The sequence below is a fragment of the Acanthaster planci genome, linkage group LG01, assembly GCF_054643075.1.
Source record: "Acanthaster planci isolate LZ-2023a linkage group LG01, COTS_SCS, whole genome shotgun sequence".
Classification (NCBI taxonomy): Eukaryota; Metazoa; Echinodermata; class Asteroidea; order Valvatida; family Acanthasteridae; genus Acanthaster; species Acanthaster planci.
Genome location: NC_141777.1, coordinates 26,989,593 through 27,010,586, shown reverse-complemented (window position 1 = coordinate 27,010,586; position 20,994 = coordinate 26,989,593). Strand labels below are relative to the sequence as shown.

At 41.8% G+C, this 20,994-nt stretch overlaps 1 protein-coding gene across 2 annotated transcripts in view; it reads right to left on the bottom strand.

The window, feature by feature from the left end:
* LOC110975243 (TNF receptor-associated factor 3-like) overlaps positions 1–20,994 on the bottom strand; it is a 223,376-nt gene that overhangs the window by 15,717 nt on the left and 186,665 nt on the right. For both annotated transcript variants that reach the window (XM_087141447.1, XM_022227558.2), the window contains exons 2-7: positions 19,140–19,500; positions 17,106–17,442; positions 9,330–9,407; positions 3,525–3,602; positions 2,672–2,911; positions 1,248–1,485 (exon numbers count right to left, since the gene is read on the bottom strand). In XM_087141447.1, the coding sequence (XP_086997573.1) occupies positions 1,248–1,485; positions 2,672–2,911; positions 3,525–3,602; positions 9,330–9,407; positions 17,106–17,442; positions 19,140–19,393 (1,225 nt within the window). In that variant the 5' untranslated portion in view covers positions 19,394–19,500. The remainder of the gene's footprint in view (positions 1–1,247; positions 1,486–2,671; positions 2,912–3,524; positions 3,603–9,329; positions 9,408–17,105; positions 17,443–19,139; positions 19,501–20,994) is intronic.

The following is a 20,994-nucleotide window of genomic DNA, read 5'->3' as shown; positions in this document are numbered from 1 at the left end:
CATCTATCACATCTCATCCTATTCGTACATCCCAAAGCTCATATCTCATTCTGTACCCCTTCTCATCCCATAATTATCTCATTGAATTCCAATATCCCCTACTCCTTCCCACAGCCTGTTCTGTCCAATACCCCTATCTCCTTCCATCCTAATATCCCCAACTCCATCCCATCCCATGCATATCCCCTACTCCATCCCACAGCCTGTTCTGTCCAATACCCCTATCCCATTCCATCCTAATATACCCTACTCCATCCCATCCCATGCATATCCCCTACCCCATCCCACAGCCTGTTCTGTCCAATACCCCTATCCCATTCCATCCTAATATCCCCTCCCCCCCACATATCCCATTCCATCCTATATCCCATATCTCTTACCCCTTGCCATATCCCCTACTCCATCCCACAGCCTGTTCTGTCCAATACCTATATCTCATTCCATCCTAATATCCCCTACTCCATCCCATCCCATGCATATCCCCTACCCCATCCCACAGCCTGTTCTGTCCAATACCCCTATCCCATTCCATCCTAATATACCCTACTCCATCCCATCCCATGCATATCCCCTACCCCATCCCACAGCCTGTTCTGTCCAATACCCCTATCCCATTCCATCCTAATATCCCTTTCCCCCACATATCCCATTCCATCCTATATCCCATATCTCTTACCCCTTGCCATATCCCCTACTCCATCCCACAGCCTGTTCTGTCCAATACCCCAATCTCATTCCATCCTAATATACCCTACTCCTTCCCATTCCATGCATATCCCCTACCCCATCCCACAGCCTGTTCCTTCCAATACCCCCATCCCCATTCCGTCTCATATACATGTACCATCCAATATCCCATCCTGTCCCACATCCAATCCCATGCTATCCTATATCCCATCCCCTCCCATCCTCTCCATTATCCCATTCCATTCCATTACAATATAAAATACAGAAGCTTCAAAGTGAAGACCTGCATTCCCACTGTGTTTTATTTCCAAGTTTGACTCATCTTAGTAAACTCATAGCACCACTAAAGAAAATGAAAAGTCTCGGATTTCCCAGTCCAGTCTCCTCAACGCAACCAAAGAGTGCACGTACACTGTTCCCCACCTGATGTAATTGCCTTGAAAGTTTAGATGTTCATGTCCCCTCTTTGGTTCCAAGTACCATTCAAGTGACCATCACAGGACAAGGGAACATCTTTATCTCGGAGTGCAGGGAATTCATATCAAAACAAAGCCACGTACACAATGCACTGGTAGTCACACCAGTCATGGTAACGGAGTTCTCGCCAGTTATATTACTGTCACTGCTGCCAGGCTTCTGACGCTGCTCCAGTGCCAAGATGCGACTCTTCATAGCAGTCTGGTCCTCCTCGATGGGTTTGAGGCTCTTCTGTATTTCCATCACCGTCTCCTGCTTAGCCAATTTATTGATGTGGTCTTCCAGGCTGTCAATCTGCTCCACACGTGGTGCGATCATTTTCTGCAGATAGTTTAAAGTACTTGTAGTCTTTCCAGTCTAGTGCATATCACACGGATTATCTACAATGACATGTCTACTTCCCAAAAGTAGACATAATTACACATGCCATGTTGGAGGTTACTTTTCCATCCAGCACCTAAAAGTTTCCTTTGTTCTTGACCGATTATATTCAGCCCCTAAAAGAGAATTCCACTTTTATCATGGAACATGATTAAATAACACTGCATAATTTTGGAACACAGAAAAAAGCTGACGTTACAAAATCTATGTTCATAAAATTGATGCCTGTTCATCATGCTTACCAATAAAGGAGCCACAAAAGACAGTTTGTGCTATGCTTCAGGCACCAATGGAATTATGCTAAAAAGAAATACCTGTAGTGGAATGCCAGTATGGATCTGCATCTACATGACTTTAGATGGTAGATGCAGTTACATAATAACCAATAATTTTTTACATCGTAAATAGTAGCAAGTCAACATCTTTCCAAAATTAGACATTTTGAATGGCCCAACATTGCCTGTTCTTCTTTTGTGGAAATATCTGAAGTAAGGCATAACTTGACACAGAGGATCACCCACGCGAAGGAAAGAATGGTTTCTACTCTAAACTGACAGACCACATCTATTGACGCCCGAGTATTTCAGCCAGGCCTGCAACCTTGTAAAAAGAGCCCAGATTGTGCGGTGTTATGTACCTTTCTTTTGTTAACGAACAGTGCACCGCTGACCTTTTTTCAATACGGGCCAGATTAGTGTGCAGCAGTGCTGTGTGGCTCATTGCTGTGGTGGTGGAGCCCTTTTGTCCCCGGTGGTAATCTGATCGCACTAAATGCCCCAAAGCATGGTATACTGTTTCAAAACAAGGCTGGATTTTCTCCGCTACTGAGAGTGATTGCCCCGCAGCCGGTGAACGGTAATGCCCCGCAGCCTGGTCTTTTGCCCCAAGTACGGTCTTTTGTTACAAGGCCCAGTTCCCTTTGTCTGATTTCAGAGACCCCGGCCACTCATATAAAAACACAGTGCCTGAAACCAGGCTCCCCAGTAGGAAGTGGTTTAAACGCATATGAGACTTGATTTCAACTTTTACAACAGTGGACGAACGAATGACTCATGACTCAAACTCAAGTCTGGTGACCTGACTACAACACTGGGCCTTTGTTGCACTACTAAGGAAATCAACTCACCTGCAAATCCCGAATTTGTTTCTCGAATTTTGCGAGCGACTGCTTCAAACCACCACTGATTTCCAGCCCCTGCATCTTTTCGGTCATGCCTTCCGTGGCCATCTTTTTTCCCTCGTCCTTGAAATGCCGCAACTCATTTAGAACTAAGTCCATATTCTTGATGTGCTCTGTGACTATTTGCAAGTGGTAGACTTGGTACTCAGACATGTGTGAATCCATCTTTCTCGTTCTCCGTTCCTCCTGATTCACAAGCAAGGAAAATGACACATTTTTTCCATTTACCCAACTAAACATCCACTAGTTTGTCATTTTACACTGATAACATGCACATATGCTTCATATCACATGTCCAGGGGAAAAGGATATCTTAAGTGCCCCTAGTCAATTTGCATAATTGAACATCTGAAGATTCAACCTTCCATTCAATTGAATATTCCTACACTCGGTTGTTATACATGTAAAGCAGAAACACATGGACATTTGTATGGTGGTCTACCTTGTTGAGAGTAAGGACAGCTTTATCATCCCTAGTTAAGGGTGGAGGATGGCAGTCAAACTGATGTTCAGTCTTAACTGGTGATTCAGTCAATTTCATTTAATCAAAAAGTGGAAGCCAAAAAACCATGTAAATTGAAAAACCTCAGAAACAATTATGGATACCCTGAAACCTTGCCAAGATGACTGGCATATTTGTCCAGGTGACATTTTACTCAGTGTATATGCATTTAGCTGGCAACATTTCTGTTGTTGCTGACTACAACTAGAATGCTTGCTGTAGGAAAAATCTTAAAAACACAAATGTGAAATACGATAACGAGAAAGTAACAAAAACTGTCGGGTTGAAACAACTTACTTTGTAAGAGCATCCAAATGGTGTGAAAAAACACCTGATCACTTCCAGAGGGCAGGTGTTTGTGATGTGCTCTTGCATCTAATCAATACATTGTAGTCAACAAAAATGAGACTTTTTAATGTCATACTAATCTCATCTGCAATTTTTTTTTTCAATATTTTTCAGCAATAAATTGGAAATAGAACGATTGTTAATTGTTTTGATGTCGTCAGATATGATCGTTTGAGACTGCAAGGGTTGCACAGAGCACGAGGTGAAGCCAAGGGCACTATGCATCCCTTGGGGGAATGTCATGTCCCACATCACAGCAGTCAATAATTTCAAGTTTCTGTCATATCTCTGTCTCCATTATGTTTTTCTAAGGGAAATTAAAGGCAACAAAGGAATCTTCAACATACGCAGTTTGCGGTCCCTGCATTATCCTATACACTGCAGGAATGCATGGGTGAGTTTGTTTCTGCATTCAATTGGGGACCCTGAACAATAGAGGACAATAAGGTCCCTGATTGACAGAGGGTCCCCGATTGACAACTGTGAACAAAACATATGGATGGTACAAACAAAAGAGGAACAATAGGGGGTCCCCAGTTGCAGGCAAATACACACTTGTGTGTGTGCGCGAGTGTGTAATATACAATACTGGCTGATATGATGCCTAGCACTGAGTGTGACACGCGGTTATGTCACCCTGTCATGTGATCATTGTGGGGCCTGAGCCAATGAAAAAACAGTATTCAGGACTGAGGTACAACAATGCCTATTCTGACATCTTTTTTTCCCAAGGACATTTACAATGCCATCAAATTATGAATACAACTATTATCCTTAACAGCCCTGAATCTTCCAATTTTAATATGATTTTGCACACACCCTAGGGAGTTAGGGTTAAACATGTATATGTACGTTCATTCATAATAATCCAACAGTGAAGCTTGTTATTCAGGACGATTTTAAAGTGAAATAACTGTTTTAAACATTGGTCACCACTTTGTCTATCTCTTCTGAATAGTAAATGTATAAAGTTTTTACCTGAGACTTAACAGTCCCTTTTACTTGTTTGCCTTTTTGACTTTTGTAAAGTTTCAAAAAGTATTTAGGCAGATGAGCAGCAGCACCAAGTTCAATGGTACAAATAAATCTCCTCAGTAAATTGTGTGACTGTCAATACTGGCCACCAACATTTTGAATGGTGTGTTCTGTCTATGGAAGAATTCCCAACTAAAGGAGACACAGGGCACTGTAAGATCCTGGGTGAGCACTGGAGGATAGAGATACGACTATCTGCAGAGGTAAGATACTCAGGTAGCAGCACTGGACTGTGTCAGTCAATTGGGAGCTGTTGCTACTTGCTAAGGGTATAGAAGACCCACAGGCAGACTGTGAAGGAGCATGTGACTGATTGCCAAGGGTATAGGAGACCCATAAGAAGACCAAGGAGGAGCTTAAGACTGATTGCCAAGGGTATAGGAGACCCACAGGCAGACTAAGGAGGAGTGTCGGACTGATTGCCAAGGGTATAGGAGACCCATAGGCAGACTAAGGAGGAACTTCTGACTGATTGCCAAGGGTATAGGAGACCCATAGGCAGACTATGGATGAGTGTCGGACTGATTGCCGAGGGTATAGTAGACCCATAGGCAGACTAAGGAGGAGCTTCTGACTGATTGTCAAGGGTATAGGAGACCCATAGGCAGACTAAGGAGGAGTGTCTGACTGATTGCCAAGGGTACAGGAGACCCATAGGCAGACTAAGGAGGAGTGTCGGACTGATTGCCAAGGGTATAGTAGACCCATAGGCAGACTAAGGAGGAGCTTCTGACTGATTGCCAAGGGTATAGGAGACCCATAAGCAGACCAAGGAGGAGTGTCGGACTGATTGCCAAGGGTATAGGAGACCCATAGGCAGACTAAGGAGGAGCTTCTGACTGATTGCCAAGGGTATAGGAGACCCATAGGCAGACTAAAGAGGAGCTTGTGACTGATTGCCAAGGGTATAGGAGACCCATAAGCAGACCAAGGAGGAGTGTCGGACTGATTGCCGAGGGTATAGGAGACCCATAGGCAGACTAAGGAGGAGCTTCTGACTGATTGCCAAGGGTATAGGAGACCCACAGGCAGACTAAGGAGGAGTGTCTGACTCATTGCCAAGGGTATAGGAGACCCATAGGCAGACTAAGGAGCCAACTACTTGCAAAAGATGTGTTTAGGTTAAGAGCCGAATTCTGCAAGACCAAAAGATTCCCTGTAGTCACTTTGGTGTGTACATGTCGCATTCCTCAATGTTGTGAAAATGTAAACTCCTTGCACCCAATTCTGTAACTTGTTACAAAACCATACCACTATTTATAATTCTATTTATTCACCTCTGAAGTCAAGTCTGAAAAGAGTGTTCAGTATTTAATATAATATACTCATTATTTTCACCATCTGAGATATTAATGTCAATGGTTCACTGAGCTGGAAATTCACTCTGCACACCTTCCATCATTATGGCTTGACAGCAGTTCAGTTTATGATAATCAAGAAACTTCTCACTCTTTTGGCTTTTTCATCTATCCTCGTATGTCTGTTATTGTTCTCTTTGCCTTGCATCCAGCAACTCCAATACACATTGCCTTCCTTCTGTTCAATTTATACAGAAAGCCCAACAGCACTGATGTTGTTTGCTAGTGGATCAGAGTTAGACTGACTACTGATGTACTGACTGACAGTCTCCTTATTCATCCTCAAGAGATTATCTTAGCAACTTTAATAAACTTACACTGCAAGCTGTGGAGCTTGCAACTGGAGAGTCTATGGTTCGAGTTCAACTCCTCACCCTTCTTGAGGAAAGTGTATTGCACAGCGGATATCCAACTGCCAATACGAGTCACAATCATGCCACACAGAAGCAGTGACCTCACATCTCAAGGGTCTGTGGTTCTAATCCCACCGCTGGCCCTTTGCTATGGTGCTTTAACTTACAACTGAGCAAAGGCTTGTAAGACAAAAATGAGGGTGCACGCTGTGTGATCCATGAGCTTGTGGTAGAAGGGTCTGGGGCTCTAATCCCACCACTGGCCCTGTTTTCTCATGCTTCAACTGACAACTGAGCAAAGGACTACATGGAGCAGGAATTTAGAACTGCTTGATCAAGGAGCTCACAGTTGAAGGGTCTGGGGTTCTTATCCCATCACTGGCCCTGTCCTGCGGTGCTCCAACTGAAAACTGATTAAATGGAGTCTGCTGCCTGACCTATGAGCTTATGGTTCAAGGGTCAAAGGTTCTCATCTCACAACTGCCTTGTGCTGTGGTGCTCCAACTGAGATCTGAGCAAGGATTAAACAAACCCTGGATAGATGCGGCTGACTCTGAGTTCATGGTTGAAGAGTCTGGGGTTATAATACCCCCACCGGTCCTGCGCTGTGGTGCTTCAACACTGAAGCATAACGCTCACTGAACAGAATATGAATCCATGCTGCGCAACCTGGAAGCTTTTGGTTTGAGGGTCGGAGGTTCTTGGCCCTGTGCTGTGGAGCTGAGTCTGAGAGCTGGGCCTTGAACAGAGTAGGAACAGATGTTGCACATCCTCTGAACGCATGTATGAAGGGCTTAGGTTTAATCCAACCAATCAAAAAACACAGGTTTGAATTCAGTGTGATGGATAAAATTTAGTTGAGGGCTCACGGTTAAATAATTTATGTGGGAAGCAAGCATTTACATGTACATCAATCAGTAGAGCAGGAAAGTTACACATCCTTTGCTAAAATGATGTTAGCCTATAAGCTTACCTTTATCAGCAACATAAAAATGTTGCTGGCAAGGATACAGTTCATTTATGACCTTACATCATCTGATGGATCTCAAACATCTGTGAAACACAAACAAATATCTTAAAAAAATCCTTGTCAGAGATTCAACACAATCAAGCAGGCAATCAGTGTTCTTGAGGGATCCACAAACAAGTGAAATGCGGAAGACACAGTCCACAAGACTTCCTCTGCTCACAATTATGGTCCGTCCAGAGTATTTGATGTCAGTCAAACCTTTGAACTGTTGATCTTTCTCTTGAAATGGACTGGACTTTAGGGCATAACCAAATCCCATGCCTGCCAGCAAAAAGGATCGAGGGTCTGCCTTGCAACCACATGATCTGCACAGTTGCACTAACTTGGAATGTTCCATGTGCAGGCACGTACCTGTATCTCCTCTTGTACTGCTATTGGTGGCAGACGGCCCAATCACCTTGCAAATACTGAGCACTTCAACAGCAGGGGGAGGTTATATGCACTCGAATGAGAGGAATAGTAGACAAGACTGGTTGGTGGATTTTAGGAATCAAGGGAATATTTTCAACAACTGATGACACAATAGTTTGTACTACATCAAAGCAGTTTGTAATAAAACCTGCATTCAAGGGAGGGACGCTGCTCATGTTTTAGGATGATCCCTTGCTGGTAAGAGAATTTAGCCATGGCTTGGCTCTTGAACTCCTGGCTGGACAAGTCATAGCTGTTGAGAAGTCATGAAGTTGACAGGAGCTCATCTTTTGAGGCCTGGCTTCAAACACAGCCCTGAATCAGATAATTAGTAATCCAGTCAGCAATCCCAGCGAGCAATCTTAGTGTCTTCCCGAGTTGCTTGGAACTATGCTCTTTTCCTCTCCATTATTGGTTCCTGTAAGTAGTGGAGGTGGTCATTTCTTTGATACAGGTTCATTCAATGGTACGTGCAAAGTATAATCTGTAATGCTTACTGTGCAGCAGACCCTCTTGCGTGTGTATCATCATCTAGTGTTTGCTATCAGTACTGTTTGGTAAAACCTCATTCTTCATACAATAAATTCTCTTGCTGTAAACCGTTGGCCTCGTGTAGCTTTACATGTAGCTGCCAGCTTCGCATATTAAACATGATGCAACATAAAAAAGGCACATTGTTATACAATGCAAAACATTATCAAGACATTTGAGGACCTTTCACACTATCCAAAATGCTCACGTTGGATATGGGGTGAACACACCAGTATCAAGTAACCCCTTTTTGCACTGATAAACAGTCCAATTAGGGTAATGCCTCCAGGGAACAGTGCTCCTCCTAGGAAAAATGATGCGCTGGTCAGGACTAAGTTTGGGAGGCTCTTGTAGAAAAATTAAATTTGGAGCTCTCCCATGTGGAAGTTGGTAGTACAATAAATGGTCTCTGTGCTGTGCTCCTCCCCACACTGTAGGGAGCTGATTGGAAACACTGTAGATGAGGACTGGGGTTACATTTGCACATGGAATAATGTGCCAAAATGCACCCGAGCTATTTGTCAATTTTACCCTCTCAAATGTTTCATTATTTTGCCATTATGGACCCACTAGCAATAGTGAGAGCTAGAACCATAGACCCAAAAATCCAGTTAAAACAGGAGAATGGTTTTTGTCAATAACACAGGAAATGCCTCGTGTGCATATTTCACACGATTCACACGAGTAAAACAGTACTAGGGTAATGTTAGGACAATGATAAGATAAGTGTGAATGACGCGTCCTACATTACTGGCACATGTACCTGTGTTCAATCTTGCCTGGGTACTTGTTACGTGTAGCTTACAAATGTAGAAATATACATGTACATGGGTAGATGACAGTGTGAAAAGGCCAAATTAGATATTAGTCACATTTTGTAAAGCCATCAAACAGCAAAAAAGATCAGCATCTTTCAGTCATTTTCTTAACTTCACTGATGCAACTGGGTATAAAACATGACAGAGCCGGAGTTGACTCCATAACTATTGATTCCTCAGTAGAATCACCATCAAAAGTAAAGAAATGTGATACTTACTTTCTCTTTATGGATGAGTTCTTCTCCACACTTGTTCGGGCACGTATCCAGAAATTTCTTACACTCTTTCTCATGTAACTGAAAACCAAGATAATCGAGAGCAAGAAGTTACGAGGTATCTTGAAAATTAATCATCTGTTGGGAGAAAAGAAAACAGAACCAAATCAAAAACTTCCCCCCAAAAATGTAAAATAAATTGCTTCTTTTGGGTACCACAACCCTGTTGGCACCCCACCCCGATCCACTCTTGGCTTGGACCAAGCCTTGTAATGTGCATGACCGTATAAGTCTTGAGCTGGACCAAGAGAGGGCGCAATTTTCCAAGCAATGTAGGCTCCTTTGGTAGAACTGCCCATCACTGTGAAATGCTCATTACGGTCACATCACTAACAACAAAAGAGCACTCCCAACCAACATGGCTCTTTTCAACTGATGAGGGGGTGCTTTTGCTCAAGGCGGATGGTTGACAGGTGCCTTATTTTGCAAGTACTGCAAAAACCAATCAGACTTGACAATAAGTGGCAAAATTAGCAACCTGGCGACTATATGGTTGAGCGTGTCACATGTAATTAGTACCTTCCACACGAACTGTATATTGAGATGAGGGGAACATCCAACCATTTTTCATCACAAACATGTACACCTGGCAGTTAATTGTACTCCTCTCACAGGAATATGAGCGAATGGCTTACGCTACAAGCCCATACCTGGCAAGATTGAAAAGTTAGAATTGGGAACACCTATTTTACAAGCCCACAGCAAAACAAGCAGCTGTGCATTTATGAGTGTGTGAAACAAATTATGCCCTCTTTTGTTATGACTAGTGCCCTCTTTTTTTATGACTAGTGCCCTCTTTTTTTATGACTAGTGCCCTCTTTTTCATGACTAGTGCCCTCTTTTACTACACCTTTTTTCTTTAATTTTTTCTTGTTATGGAAATTAAATGTGCCAATTTTTGTGGCCTAAAAGCTTAAAAATCAGAATAGTTGCAATGAAATGGGAATTGTTAGCAGGTACACAAGGTATTCTCAACTACAACTTGATGGCCATGCTCATGAGTCTGTGTAAGTAAATGGCATCAAGGAAGAACCCTTTCTGTCGATGGAAATGACTCCACTGGAACCCATGCACTCATCGAGTATACATGTACATATACAGAAATCATCTGTGTGCCGTACTGATCTGAAATAGCTGCATGTTCTTGAAACCGTTGGTCATCGTAGTAAATACTAATTGTGATCCAAAGAGCTATATAAATAAGAGCGCTAGCTTCTCATTCTAAATCAGATAGAATGAATATTGAATAATGTATTCTAAATGCAACGCTCAAGTACAACATGCATGTATGCGAATGTCAGCACGTCTTTTGAATAAGACGGTACATCAATAGCTGATTATTTTAAAACAAATGTTTCCCTAACATTCAAGCAAGGTTGTCCAATTTTGTATGAAGGTCTTTCAATGGCTGTCTTTCGATGAATAAGATTAAGTGAATTAAAAAGTCGTTCCCTTAATTCAGTAAGTGTTAAGTTAGTTGATGGCTCTGGGGCAGCAGCTGTTGTGTGCGCACATCGGGTACCGATAAAATCCAATAAAAAAAGTCGCGGCAAAATTCATGTGCAGTGCATCGGCGCATTTGTTTGCAGTTTTTTTTTGCCCAGAGCAAGATGATACGCTCATTTACTGATTATGCGTTCTTGTTGGTTGCATATCGGCTTTGTTGATGCATCGTTTTAGAATACAGATGCAGATATGCAAATAGCCATACAAAAGCCACACAAAATTTCGGGTTTTCCATAAGTCTGTGCATAAACATGGATGTGCCCAGCAGGCATCACTTTGTACACGTGCATGAGTCAGCCCTCTAGTTTTTATATAGCGGTAGCTCTTTTCTGTGATCCAACATCACAGTCCCTAAACATGCAGAGCAAATTCAGGAAATGAACTTTGGTGAGGTTGCCTTTGGAAAATGATCTGCTCAAACTCCTAAACCTGCTGCCTTTCAGGATTTTGCCGCTGAATGCGCTGCTGATGTAAACGTTTTTGCAGTGGCTGAAACCTGCTTTGACACAGCTCACAAAATGAACCGACGCCATCTGACTTCGAGCTTCTTGACCGTACACACGGTGTGTGCAGGTGGGGGCATAGCAATAATTCTACACAATTTCATGAAAGTCAACAAGATGATACCCCCTTCCCACTTGGGATCCAGTTCCATCCATTGTATTTTTTCTTTAATCTCTTCCCACCTTACATTCCTTTGTTGTTCAACCATGCCTTTCTTGCAAATCCTTCATCCCTTGCCCCTTTATCCAGCCTGCAGCTTTCTTGACCTTTCCTTTTGTCCTCTTGCATTCATCCATGCTTGGTTGATTACCCATTTGCTTGTTTGTCCTGTCCACTTGTCATTTTGCCTTCAAGAAAGATTCTGCTCAGATCAAAATGTCAGGCCCTCCACATTTTGAGACTTGTATGTTAGGTCAATGTAGTTAGCCAGTACTTTTGCAGCAGTTTTGTATTACATATCTTTGTAGCTTAAGAGTTGTTATTTCCCAATATTGTCACTATTCAGCTTAATTCTTCTACTGAGAAAGCCTGTCCGATCTTGTTTGCTCATTTTGGGTTCAGAAAGTCAGGTTCACATGTAATTCAATAGGTACAGTACTTACATGTGGTTGAGGAATAAGCACATTTAGGTATGTTTCACTGGATTCGTGATAAGGCACTATCTCATTTGTTTAGAGACTTTAAATAATGAAATAGGCAATAAGGCTTTTGGGAGTTAAATTTGCATAAAATCCGGTACACTGAGTCATCTGATTGCACACAAATATAATTTGAATTATCCAGACTAAAAATGCTGTTGCTGTACATGTACCTCTTGATTCAGGGCAAGCGTTTACATAGTGACACTCATCTCTGGAATGGACTGGTTCCTTTGTGCCCTGGTAAAAAATTCTGTTTAAAACCACTGTCAAATCCCTTTTTGAAAGACTAATCTTTGTTTTTATTCACAGTTGATGCACTTCAGCAAGGCCAATATAAGCCAAATACCATCATAGCATATGTGTGTTTGAAAGTTTTAACATCTAAGTCCCCCTTTTCTAGTCTTTCATTTAATATAAATTATTAACAATTTGAAAACATTAAATAAATTTATTTCAATAAAATGCCGTTCATCATTGTGCACTTCATCTCAGTTTCGACCCATCTTGACTTCTTTCCTTGCAATCATCAAAGTCATCTTTGAAATTCCAAATCATCATCTCAGCATCTCTGTAATTGCGCCAAATGGAAAAAAAAATACAAATGTGTGAACATACTATCAAATGACAAATAAAGATTGGCAGGTTTCTCCATATTTAAGGTACTCATCATCTAATGTGTCACAATCAGTTAAACTCAATAAATCAAATCAAATTGGATTTTTTTAGTGAGTATTGTGTTTAACTTAAAGGCCGCCCTTATCAAGTATCAAATGGACGAAGAAGTTTTTAACAATCTCTGGTCAGCCCCAAGTCATGCAATAGAATTACAGATTTATGTATCTTATTTAACGTTCAGCATACACATGAAAATCTAATCATCTGTGCTTTGCAGGGTCTCATTCTTTAGCAAACTGAATTTGATTAAAAAAAAAAATTAGCTTACCTTTCAATATTATCAAACGTTTGGCTACCACAACAATGACGTTATCCGGGTACTGAGGTTGCAAAATGTGACCTCCAGAGCTGTGAATGTGGGGCTTGCACAGTCACAGCATGGAGAAATTGTCAAAGTTAGTGGAGGCCCGAGTTTGGAACAACAGCAGCCCAACCAACACACAGCGGCCCATGGTTTCATAACTGGGGCCGGTGTCAGCTTCCTTCCTACGGGTGTTAGCTTCAAGAAATGTAAGACAACGTGGCCAGGCATGGTAGCCTTGACATGATCCTGACGTTTCTTATCTCAATCAGAAACAAACGAGCCCCCAGTCTTACATTTTCATGAAACATGCAGCATTTTCTCCAAACCAGAGAATTCTCTAAGTTTTCACAACATTATTTACACTGCGTCACATACAATTTGAAATAAAAAGTCACCAAAAGAAGACATTCGTAGATTAATTTCCTGGCTAAATTTTTTTTGCTGTCTTCTTGTAATGAAAATAAAAATACTGCACCTTTGTTCAACAAATTTAAGAAGGTTGATTTCTGTAAAATATGCAGTTTTAATATAATCTTTATTCTTTGTGAGACATACTGACAACAGCTATGCTTTTAGGGGCCATTAAAAAGTTTCAATGTTTTAAAATTTCATGTTTTTTTACTACTTTTGACCTTCCCACCCCCTCATTATTCGATCAAAAATCCTGATTTTTGCTCATTCAGTCAGTATTGTATACGGTATGTGTGTGGCAGCCATGTTGAATGTCACCCCACGACCACACATACAAGTTCTGTTACAGCCCTCCCTGGTAGGCCTGTAATGTTCTTCTGGCTCTTACTTGCATCCCTGGTTGTTCTTCCATTGACTATGTACATTTATTTTTGTTACAGCGCTCTCGTTTACGGCACTTTCCTGTCTAAATAGCACGTCCCGGATAAAAACATGCAAAACACTGACGTGTGATATTCTGTAGTAATTACCAGTAAGCGGCAGCGCATCAGCTGAAATGGGTTGCCTTCATAGACTGCCCATTGCTCGGTCTGAAGTTGGGCTTCAGGCACCCTGGAAAATACGTGCACTGAGACTGAAATACATGTACCTATGCATGAAAATACGCAAATACCTGCACTGAAATACCTCTGCATGAAGAGCAATCCAATTTTAACCACCTCTTGAAAATACTTGTGAAACTTTTGATCGTTTCTTGTTGTCAGGTTCATGGCTCCCAGCCATCCCACATCGTTCTTGCTTTTTTTTCTGCGGTAGCAGTACTAAATGCATGCTTCTTCTCCTCGTGTTTTTGTTTGTCTGCTCCCAGCACACAACTTGTGTGACATGATGCAAGTTGCTTCACATTTGTGTGAAAGCCAGCAGAGTTTGCCAAGTACCACTCATGACGGCTGTTTTATATTTGATTCCCTGTACCTTCATCTACAAATATTAATGATAATATTTATACACTTCCAGATAACATATCGATTTGTTTGCTGTGAGATAATGTCATGTATGCTGTACGGTGCTGGTGCACCTACCAAGCCTGTGCATTGGTTTCACGTGATCACGTTGGTTTTTAGCATTTCTCAGCTAATGCTCAAAATAAAGGCTTCCACAGCTACGGCAAGGTCGATTGTCTGTGCTTCTCGACGTATTTCCAATGGAGGGAAACTAAAGATCGTACAGCACCACGTACATGTAGCTAGCTTTCAACAGATTCGGATGCAACCAACAAGTCCAATAAAATACATGTATCACCTTCACCCATGGAGTTTCACACCGTATATGATACGTGTACAGTGCACAGATCATTCTATGAAGTTGGAAAAGACCGCACTTATGGAATGCTGGCATGGCGCAAGTACATGTTGCTCATGTGAGTCAAAAACCTGATTTCTTTCCTTTTTTTTTTTTAAATGAAAAGTGAATTTCAAAAATTTACCTTGACCCACCTATCATTTAAAAAAACAATTGAAATTAAAAACACTGAAAATTTTTATTAGCCCCTTATTCAAAATTATGGCCAAATATGAAACTTACATGAATTCACTTTGCGAAGGAATGTTTCAATCATTTAAAGAATATTTATCCTTTTGATGAAACGATCTAAGCAACTGGGCTGACTAGAAACTGTCAGATACAATGTCATCCCTAGAAAGAGACAGTGTAGTTGGAGAGTCTTCTGCCTTTATCCCCATGTGATGAAAAAAAATTAATATTCTTATGTGATGACAAGGGAAGCCATTTCAAAATTTGTTCGCGCATGTGCTAACGTCATTTTCCTGTGCGATCAATAATGTGAGATGGCCAGATAAGGTTGACCAGATAGCAAAGTTATAATACCCTGCTTTTCATCCCAAAGAACACTAGGCAAAAGTAAGCAGTGAGCTACTGTTAAGTATGCACTGCATGGCATGCTACCCACCAACACCCGCATGTTCCCTTGAAATGACAACCTGGGAATGGCTGGTTGGATAGGTAATGAACGTGCTGGTGGAATTTCAGCTCATAGAATATAGCAGATGTCAGTGGTTGAAACTTTTGAAAATTTGAAAGCAGTTTTTATTGTTTTGCTTTCCTATGCCCATGTGATCAACCATTCATGTATTCCTAATGCTGCTGCCAACTCCTTTTACCCTAGTCCAGTGTACAGCAGACTCCTTAAAACTTCCATAGTAAATATGTTTAAGCATAACAAGCCACACAAGACTAAGATAATGTCCTGCTTTAATAAAATCACACAAAATCGCTGATCAAAGCATTATAGGCAATCCATAAAGTACAAGTATGTACATGTGCACATGTTCATTTCTTAATGTGCCGGTATATTCCCCCTGCCAATACGTAGTGATTCTGGCCCCCTGGCCTCCCTCCATATTTCTTACACAGTCAACATTGCCTTTTGATTTATCAGAGCCACAATGTCAGATTCACATGATGGGGTACAGGTGATGTCTTATACTGACATTTTAATGTATCCCAATAGATGTAAAAAGGACTAAGTGCATTAATTTCATCCTATTTGATTGCTCTACATACGAGTACATGTAAATAGCGCTGCAGCCGATCTGCCAAACCGAACAAAAAAAAATCGTTGGCACTTTCGAACCGAACCACACTTGTCAATTCGGATGTTTGGCTTTAATATGACATGGCATTGACAGTGCACAGAATGCACGCAGGAAAACGTGATGAAAAAGCAAACACAACGAAAAGTGGACGACGAGTTGTGCGGCACCAGCACTTGTAAGTGTGGTACCACTTCAGTTTGAAGCTTTGTTGAGTCAAGCGTGGTCCGAACACAACCGCTTTTGGTCAGCAAAACACAGTCGGAAACTGTCACACCTCCAACGGTAACTTTCTATGGAATCCTAAACAAACTTTAGGGAAACAGTTCTTCACATTGAAGTTGCTTGTGGATGGGAATAGAGAGGAGATTCATTGCTCGTATGAACGTATTTTACACACGGAAGTACTGTATATGGCATGTGCGTAGCGTGCATTTTGATGTCTCAGTGTGCATTGTACAAGTTTGTGTGTACATGTCCGGACCCCAACCGAATCCGAAGTTTGGCCAAAAATTTCCGAACCGTGTCCGAACTGAACCCGAACCAAACCTTGGCACCTACTTGCAGCACTAGATGGTGTACATGCACTGCCTTGGACCCCATGTATGCAAGGTGTATTCCATATCAACACCTTCCTCCCTCTGTGCACACACTGACATGTACATGATGTACTTTATGGACAGCTCCTCAACCCATTTCTTAATCCTAAAAGAGCGGGGCTAGGGAAATGGGGACAAGGGCGGTAGAGGAGCACATGCTTCTTCCTAGTACCAGCACCAAATTTTTGTGCCAAGCCCTTGCACATGTTGAGGGTACCGGTTATTTCATCTCATTATCAATGAGAAGTCACTTTACCAAATAGGATGTTGAATAGTGAATTTTTTGTGATGATCGCAAAACTCTTTGTCCTGTTGAGCAAAAACTGATTTGGAAATATTCAATTATGAAACACATTTTGAAATTCTTCATTAGAATGACCAAAATATGAAGGGAGGATGATTTTCACCTTGTCCCTTGTTTCTTATAGAAGGCTGAAAAGGGAAGGCTCTTTTAGGATTAGACGTACCTCCAGTTTATTCACTATGATCTCATCACCACAGTATCCACACTTTTGCCGGCGGAAGGCACATTCCTTTTCCAAGTGTTGAACCAGCTGGTTTCTTTGAACGCGCTTCAGGCACCCCTTGCTGTGGTACATGCAGCTGATCACCTCATAGTCGCACTCCTGCTGCAAGTGCTTGTCCATCATCTTCAACAACATCTGCTCTCTGCATCCCCGCGCTCTGTTGGCGCAGTACACTTTCCATTTCTCCAACTTCTTCCTGGCAAAATTGTCCTTGACAATTTCTTGCTTGAGGAAGGCCTCCCCACAATGTGGGCATGTCAGCTCCTCCCCGAGATCCCTGTGTCCAGGAAGAATGGAGGACATTTTGCGCTGTGAGAAGCTATTTGAGGCAACTTGTGTTGCTCCTTGGGTGGGTCACAAACATCTCCTCCACATTCAGCTGAAAGTCTTCAGTTTTGCACCTGGCAACTCCCAGTCATGTTTTTTTGCATAATTGTGCTGTTCTGTTTTCAATGGGCATACAGGTCATAGCATAGGAAAGTGCCTTGTTTTTTTATAAGAAGTGACATGCACACATTCAGGAGTAGAGAGATACATGTACGCACATGTTGTAAGCTGAAAACACGACCAAACAAACCCTTTGATTGTTAATGGCGGGACAAATACAACTACTTTCTCATACTGGTTGCCATATGATGCCAGTTGATGTGCCACTACCCTACAGACGTGCAAGCCTTTCAGCCTTCTCAAAGTTGCATTCAAGCATTGCTGTTCAAGCAACGCAGGAATGGTGGAAGCAATCTTGTCTGCTTCTTGAAACATTTTGTTTACCAGTTTAGCTCATCTTTAGACCTTGTGGAGTTGTTTAAAGCTACCCAACTTAAGGGATTACACGTCAAGAGCTACATGTACAAAACACTCATGTACATGCATTTTCCACATGCAGTTGACCTCCTGATCTCAAACAAAGCCCGGTTTACATCACAACAGAATTTCAGTGGAGGGCAAATTCATCAAAGTAAAAAAAGAACTTCATGAACTAAACCTGCTGTCATAAAAATTTATTCCCTTTTGCTTTTATGTGATATGTAACATGCTCTGGACATTATGAATTTAGGATATCCAAAGTCTGGAATCTGGAGCACTGCAAAATCCAAGAGCCTGATCTATTGACCAACCAAAAGTCTGGTGACCCAAAAGTAAATCCAACACTATCAAAGTTGTAGGGACCAGACAAATTTCTTTATAACCACGACTTTGTTTTTTAACCCTAACTGCCCAAAACCTGCCACACTCCAACAGCAGGTTTTGTGAGGTTTTGGCAGGTTTGGTACCGTACCTGAGGAACTTTTTGTTGAATTTTGTGAGACTTGGGATGAAAGGCCCAGGGAGATGGTGTTGGATTCTGTGTGAGTTGGGACACGCACGGGTCACTGTGTGCAGTGTCTGGCTTGCTGTACCAATTGTTGGACTATGCTTGATTTTGTCAGGTTTGGTACTGTTCAGTGCAAGTCATCCTATACTGCATAGACCCATCCATACCATATCACTCAAACTCCAACGGGCTCATTCTGTTGGAGTTTATCAGGTTTGGTACACTAACGTGCATGTACAAGTACATAGACAAGTACATGTAACTGTTGGATTTTGTGAGGGTCAGTGTGCTTTCTAGTGCAGGAGCCTAGGGGATTAGGGTTAAAAAAAGTAGATTCAACACTGCATACTGTGCCACTGATGCAAATCTTTAACTCTAACGACTCCGGAATTGTTGCAAGAAACCTTCTCAAACCTCAGAACTTTCCACTGTGCAAGAATCAAATTATGGCAATTTCTTTGTACTTCCTATTTCCAAAGTCCATCAAGCCGTTCAAATTATGCAACAGAGGCAGATCTCTACATGAACCTCCCATAATCTATCCTAACTTCATAGTGGATTGGATGCGATCTTGAAGAGCATACTTGACTCTAGCCAATCCGTGTTCACGTTCAGCCTAGCGTTCTTGGCTCATTCCACCTGTTTAAAGTTTTACTTACTTGTTGAATCTGTACTGGCACCCATAGCAGGACCTGCAGCCGCACCCCGCTTGCATCGCCCATCGCAGGCCCTTCTTGCAAAGGATGCACCTGAACTGCTGGTCCAGCTCATCGATGAAAATCTCCAGGGGTATGCCCTCTGTCTCCAGTAGAGACTGAGGCGGAGTGGTGCTGATCGACGGGCTGAAGCTGGCATGGCCAGAAAAGAGTACGTCAGTCTGTAACGGCCCAAGTGAGGATGCACTGGAGGCCATGTGGAATCCACTTGAACTTTGATGGTACTACCAGTGATGATTTCACTAATCAGAAGTAGTACAGATAGCAGGACTTCACTCTCATTGTTCATACGTGTGTGTGTTTCCTGGGATCAAGAAAACAATTTATCTATTCATCTATCAAGGTAAATGCATTACATTAAAAAAAAAATGATGGAAAATTAAGAAAAAAACTATCAACCACTGAACTAATGAAATAGATGAGCGGAAAATAAAAAAATAAAAAAAAAGAGTTTAACAACGGAATCATGACAAACATATTACTTCATTCAAAATGTGAAAACTAAAATAAAAGATATGAATTTGAAAGTGCTGTCAGCCAATGCCACAGGTGGAATCACTGGTAGACTGAAAACAGTAATACTCTGCCTTTTCACACTGAAGGTACCATTTCCAAATCACACGTTCTCTGCACATTTGAGAGGGTGAAATCCTTTTCTTTCTTTTAGCTTGATCAGTCTAAAGTAGTTCTCACCGATATTTCCCATCACCAAAAGGCGCAATTTTATGTATGTGAGTGGGGGGTTGCGTTGTGTTGTGGGAGGACATCTTTGCACAGTCATGATCAAAACTATGGTGTTCTATAGCCGCCAAAATTGCGTCGCATCGTGCCATCGCCCCGAAGCGACCCTCCAACAGCTCCATCGCGTCGCCCCATCAGGTTGTGACGTCGCCTCCTTTCTCATTACTTTTCTGCTGCGTATAATGCATTACATTGTGCCGTCATGGCGCGCCGTCTTGTGTCTTGCCATCACGTCGTATCGTACTGTCACGTTGAGCAGGTGTGATTTGGGGAAAATGAAAAATCCACGAACTTCGGTTGGTATTATTTGTACATGTACACGTGTAAATGTATGTACATGTACACGTGTAAATGTATGTACATGTACACATGTATATGTACTTGTAAATGTACATCTAGCTTTATGTACATGTACTGGTACACACATGTACATGTACACATAGGCCTACTTGTACGTACATAAACATGGTAAATGGCATGCAAGGTTGGTCATGTTCGCTGCATTAATGCGTGCATGTAGGCACATTACCCGGTATGTACATTTCATGTACATGCATCCCGAGTTACATGTATGCATGGTATTGAATATGTACATGTGCGACATAACTATGGAGTTCCATGTATGATTTTTTTGCTCTAAGTTAAAGAAAGATTGGGACACAGCCAGCAATTTGCGGCAGTTTGGTATTTGTTCCATGTTTCAAAAGAAATTCAAATTATTAGCCAACACATTCATGAACACTTACAACATATTATGTCCTGTAAGCCTCCAGCCTCAAACTAGTGCAAGCATCTGAAGTACCCAAACTGATCAATCTTTACGAGGAAATCTTTGTGTATCGTCTCCCCTTCACCATGAATGCCAACCATAAAAATCTCCGCAGATTTTTGGCACCTTTATCAACAGATAGGCTCATCTCGGTCAAGTATTTGATATACCATTATGTCAAATGATCAAGAATCTTGTATATCTTGTGAAACATTCCCAAAATCAACAGATTTTCAATAGAAAGCCACACAGAATCCAGTATATGTAGGCCTGTGTATGTACACAACT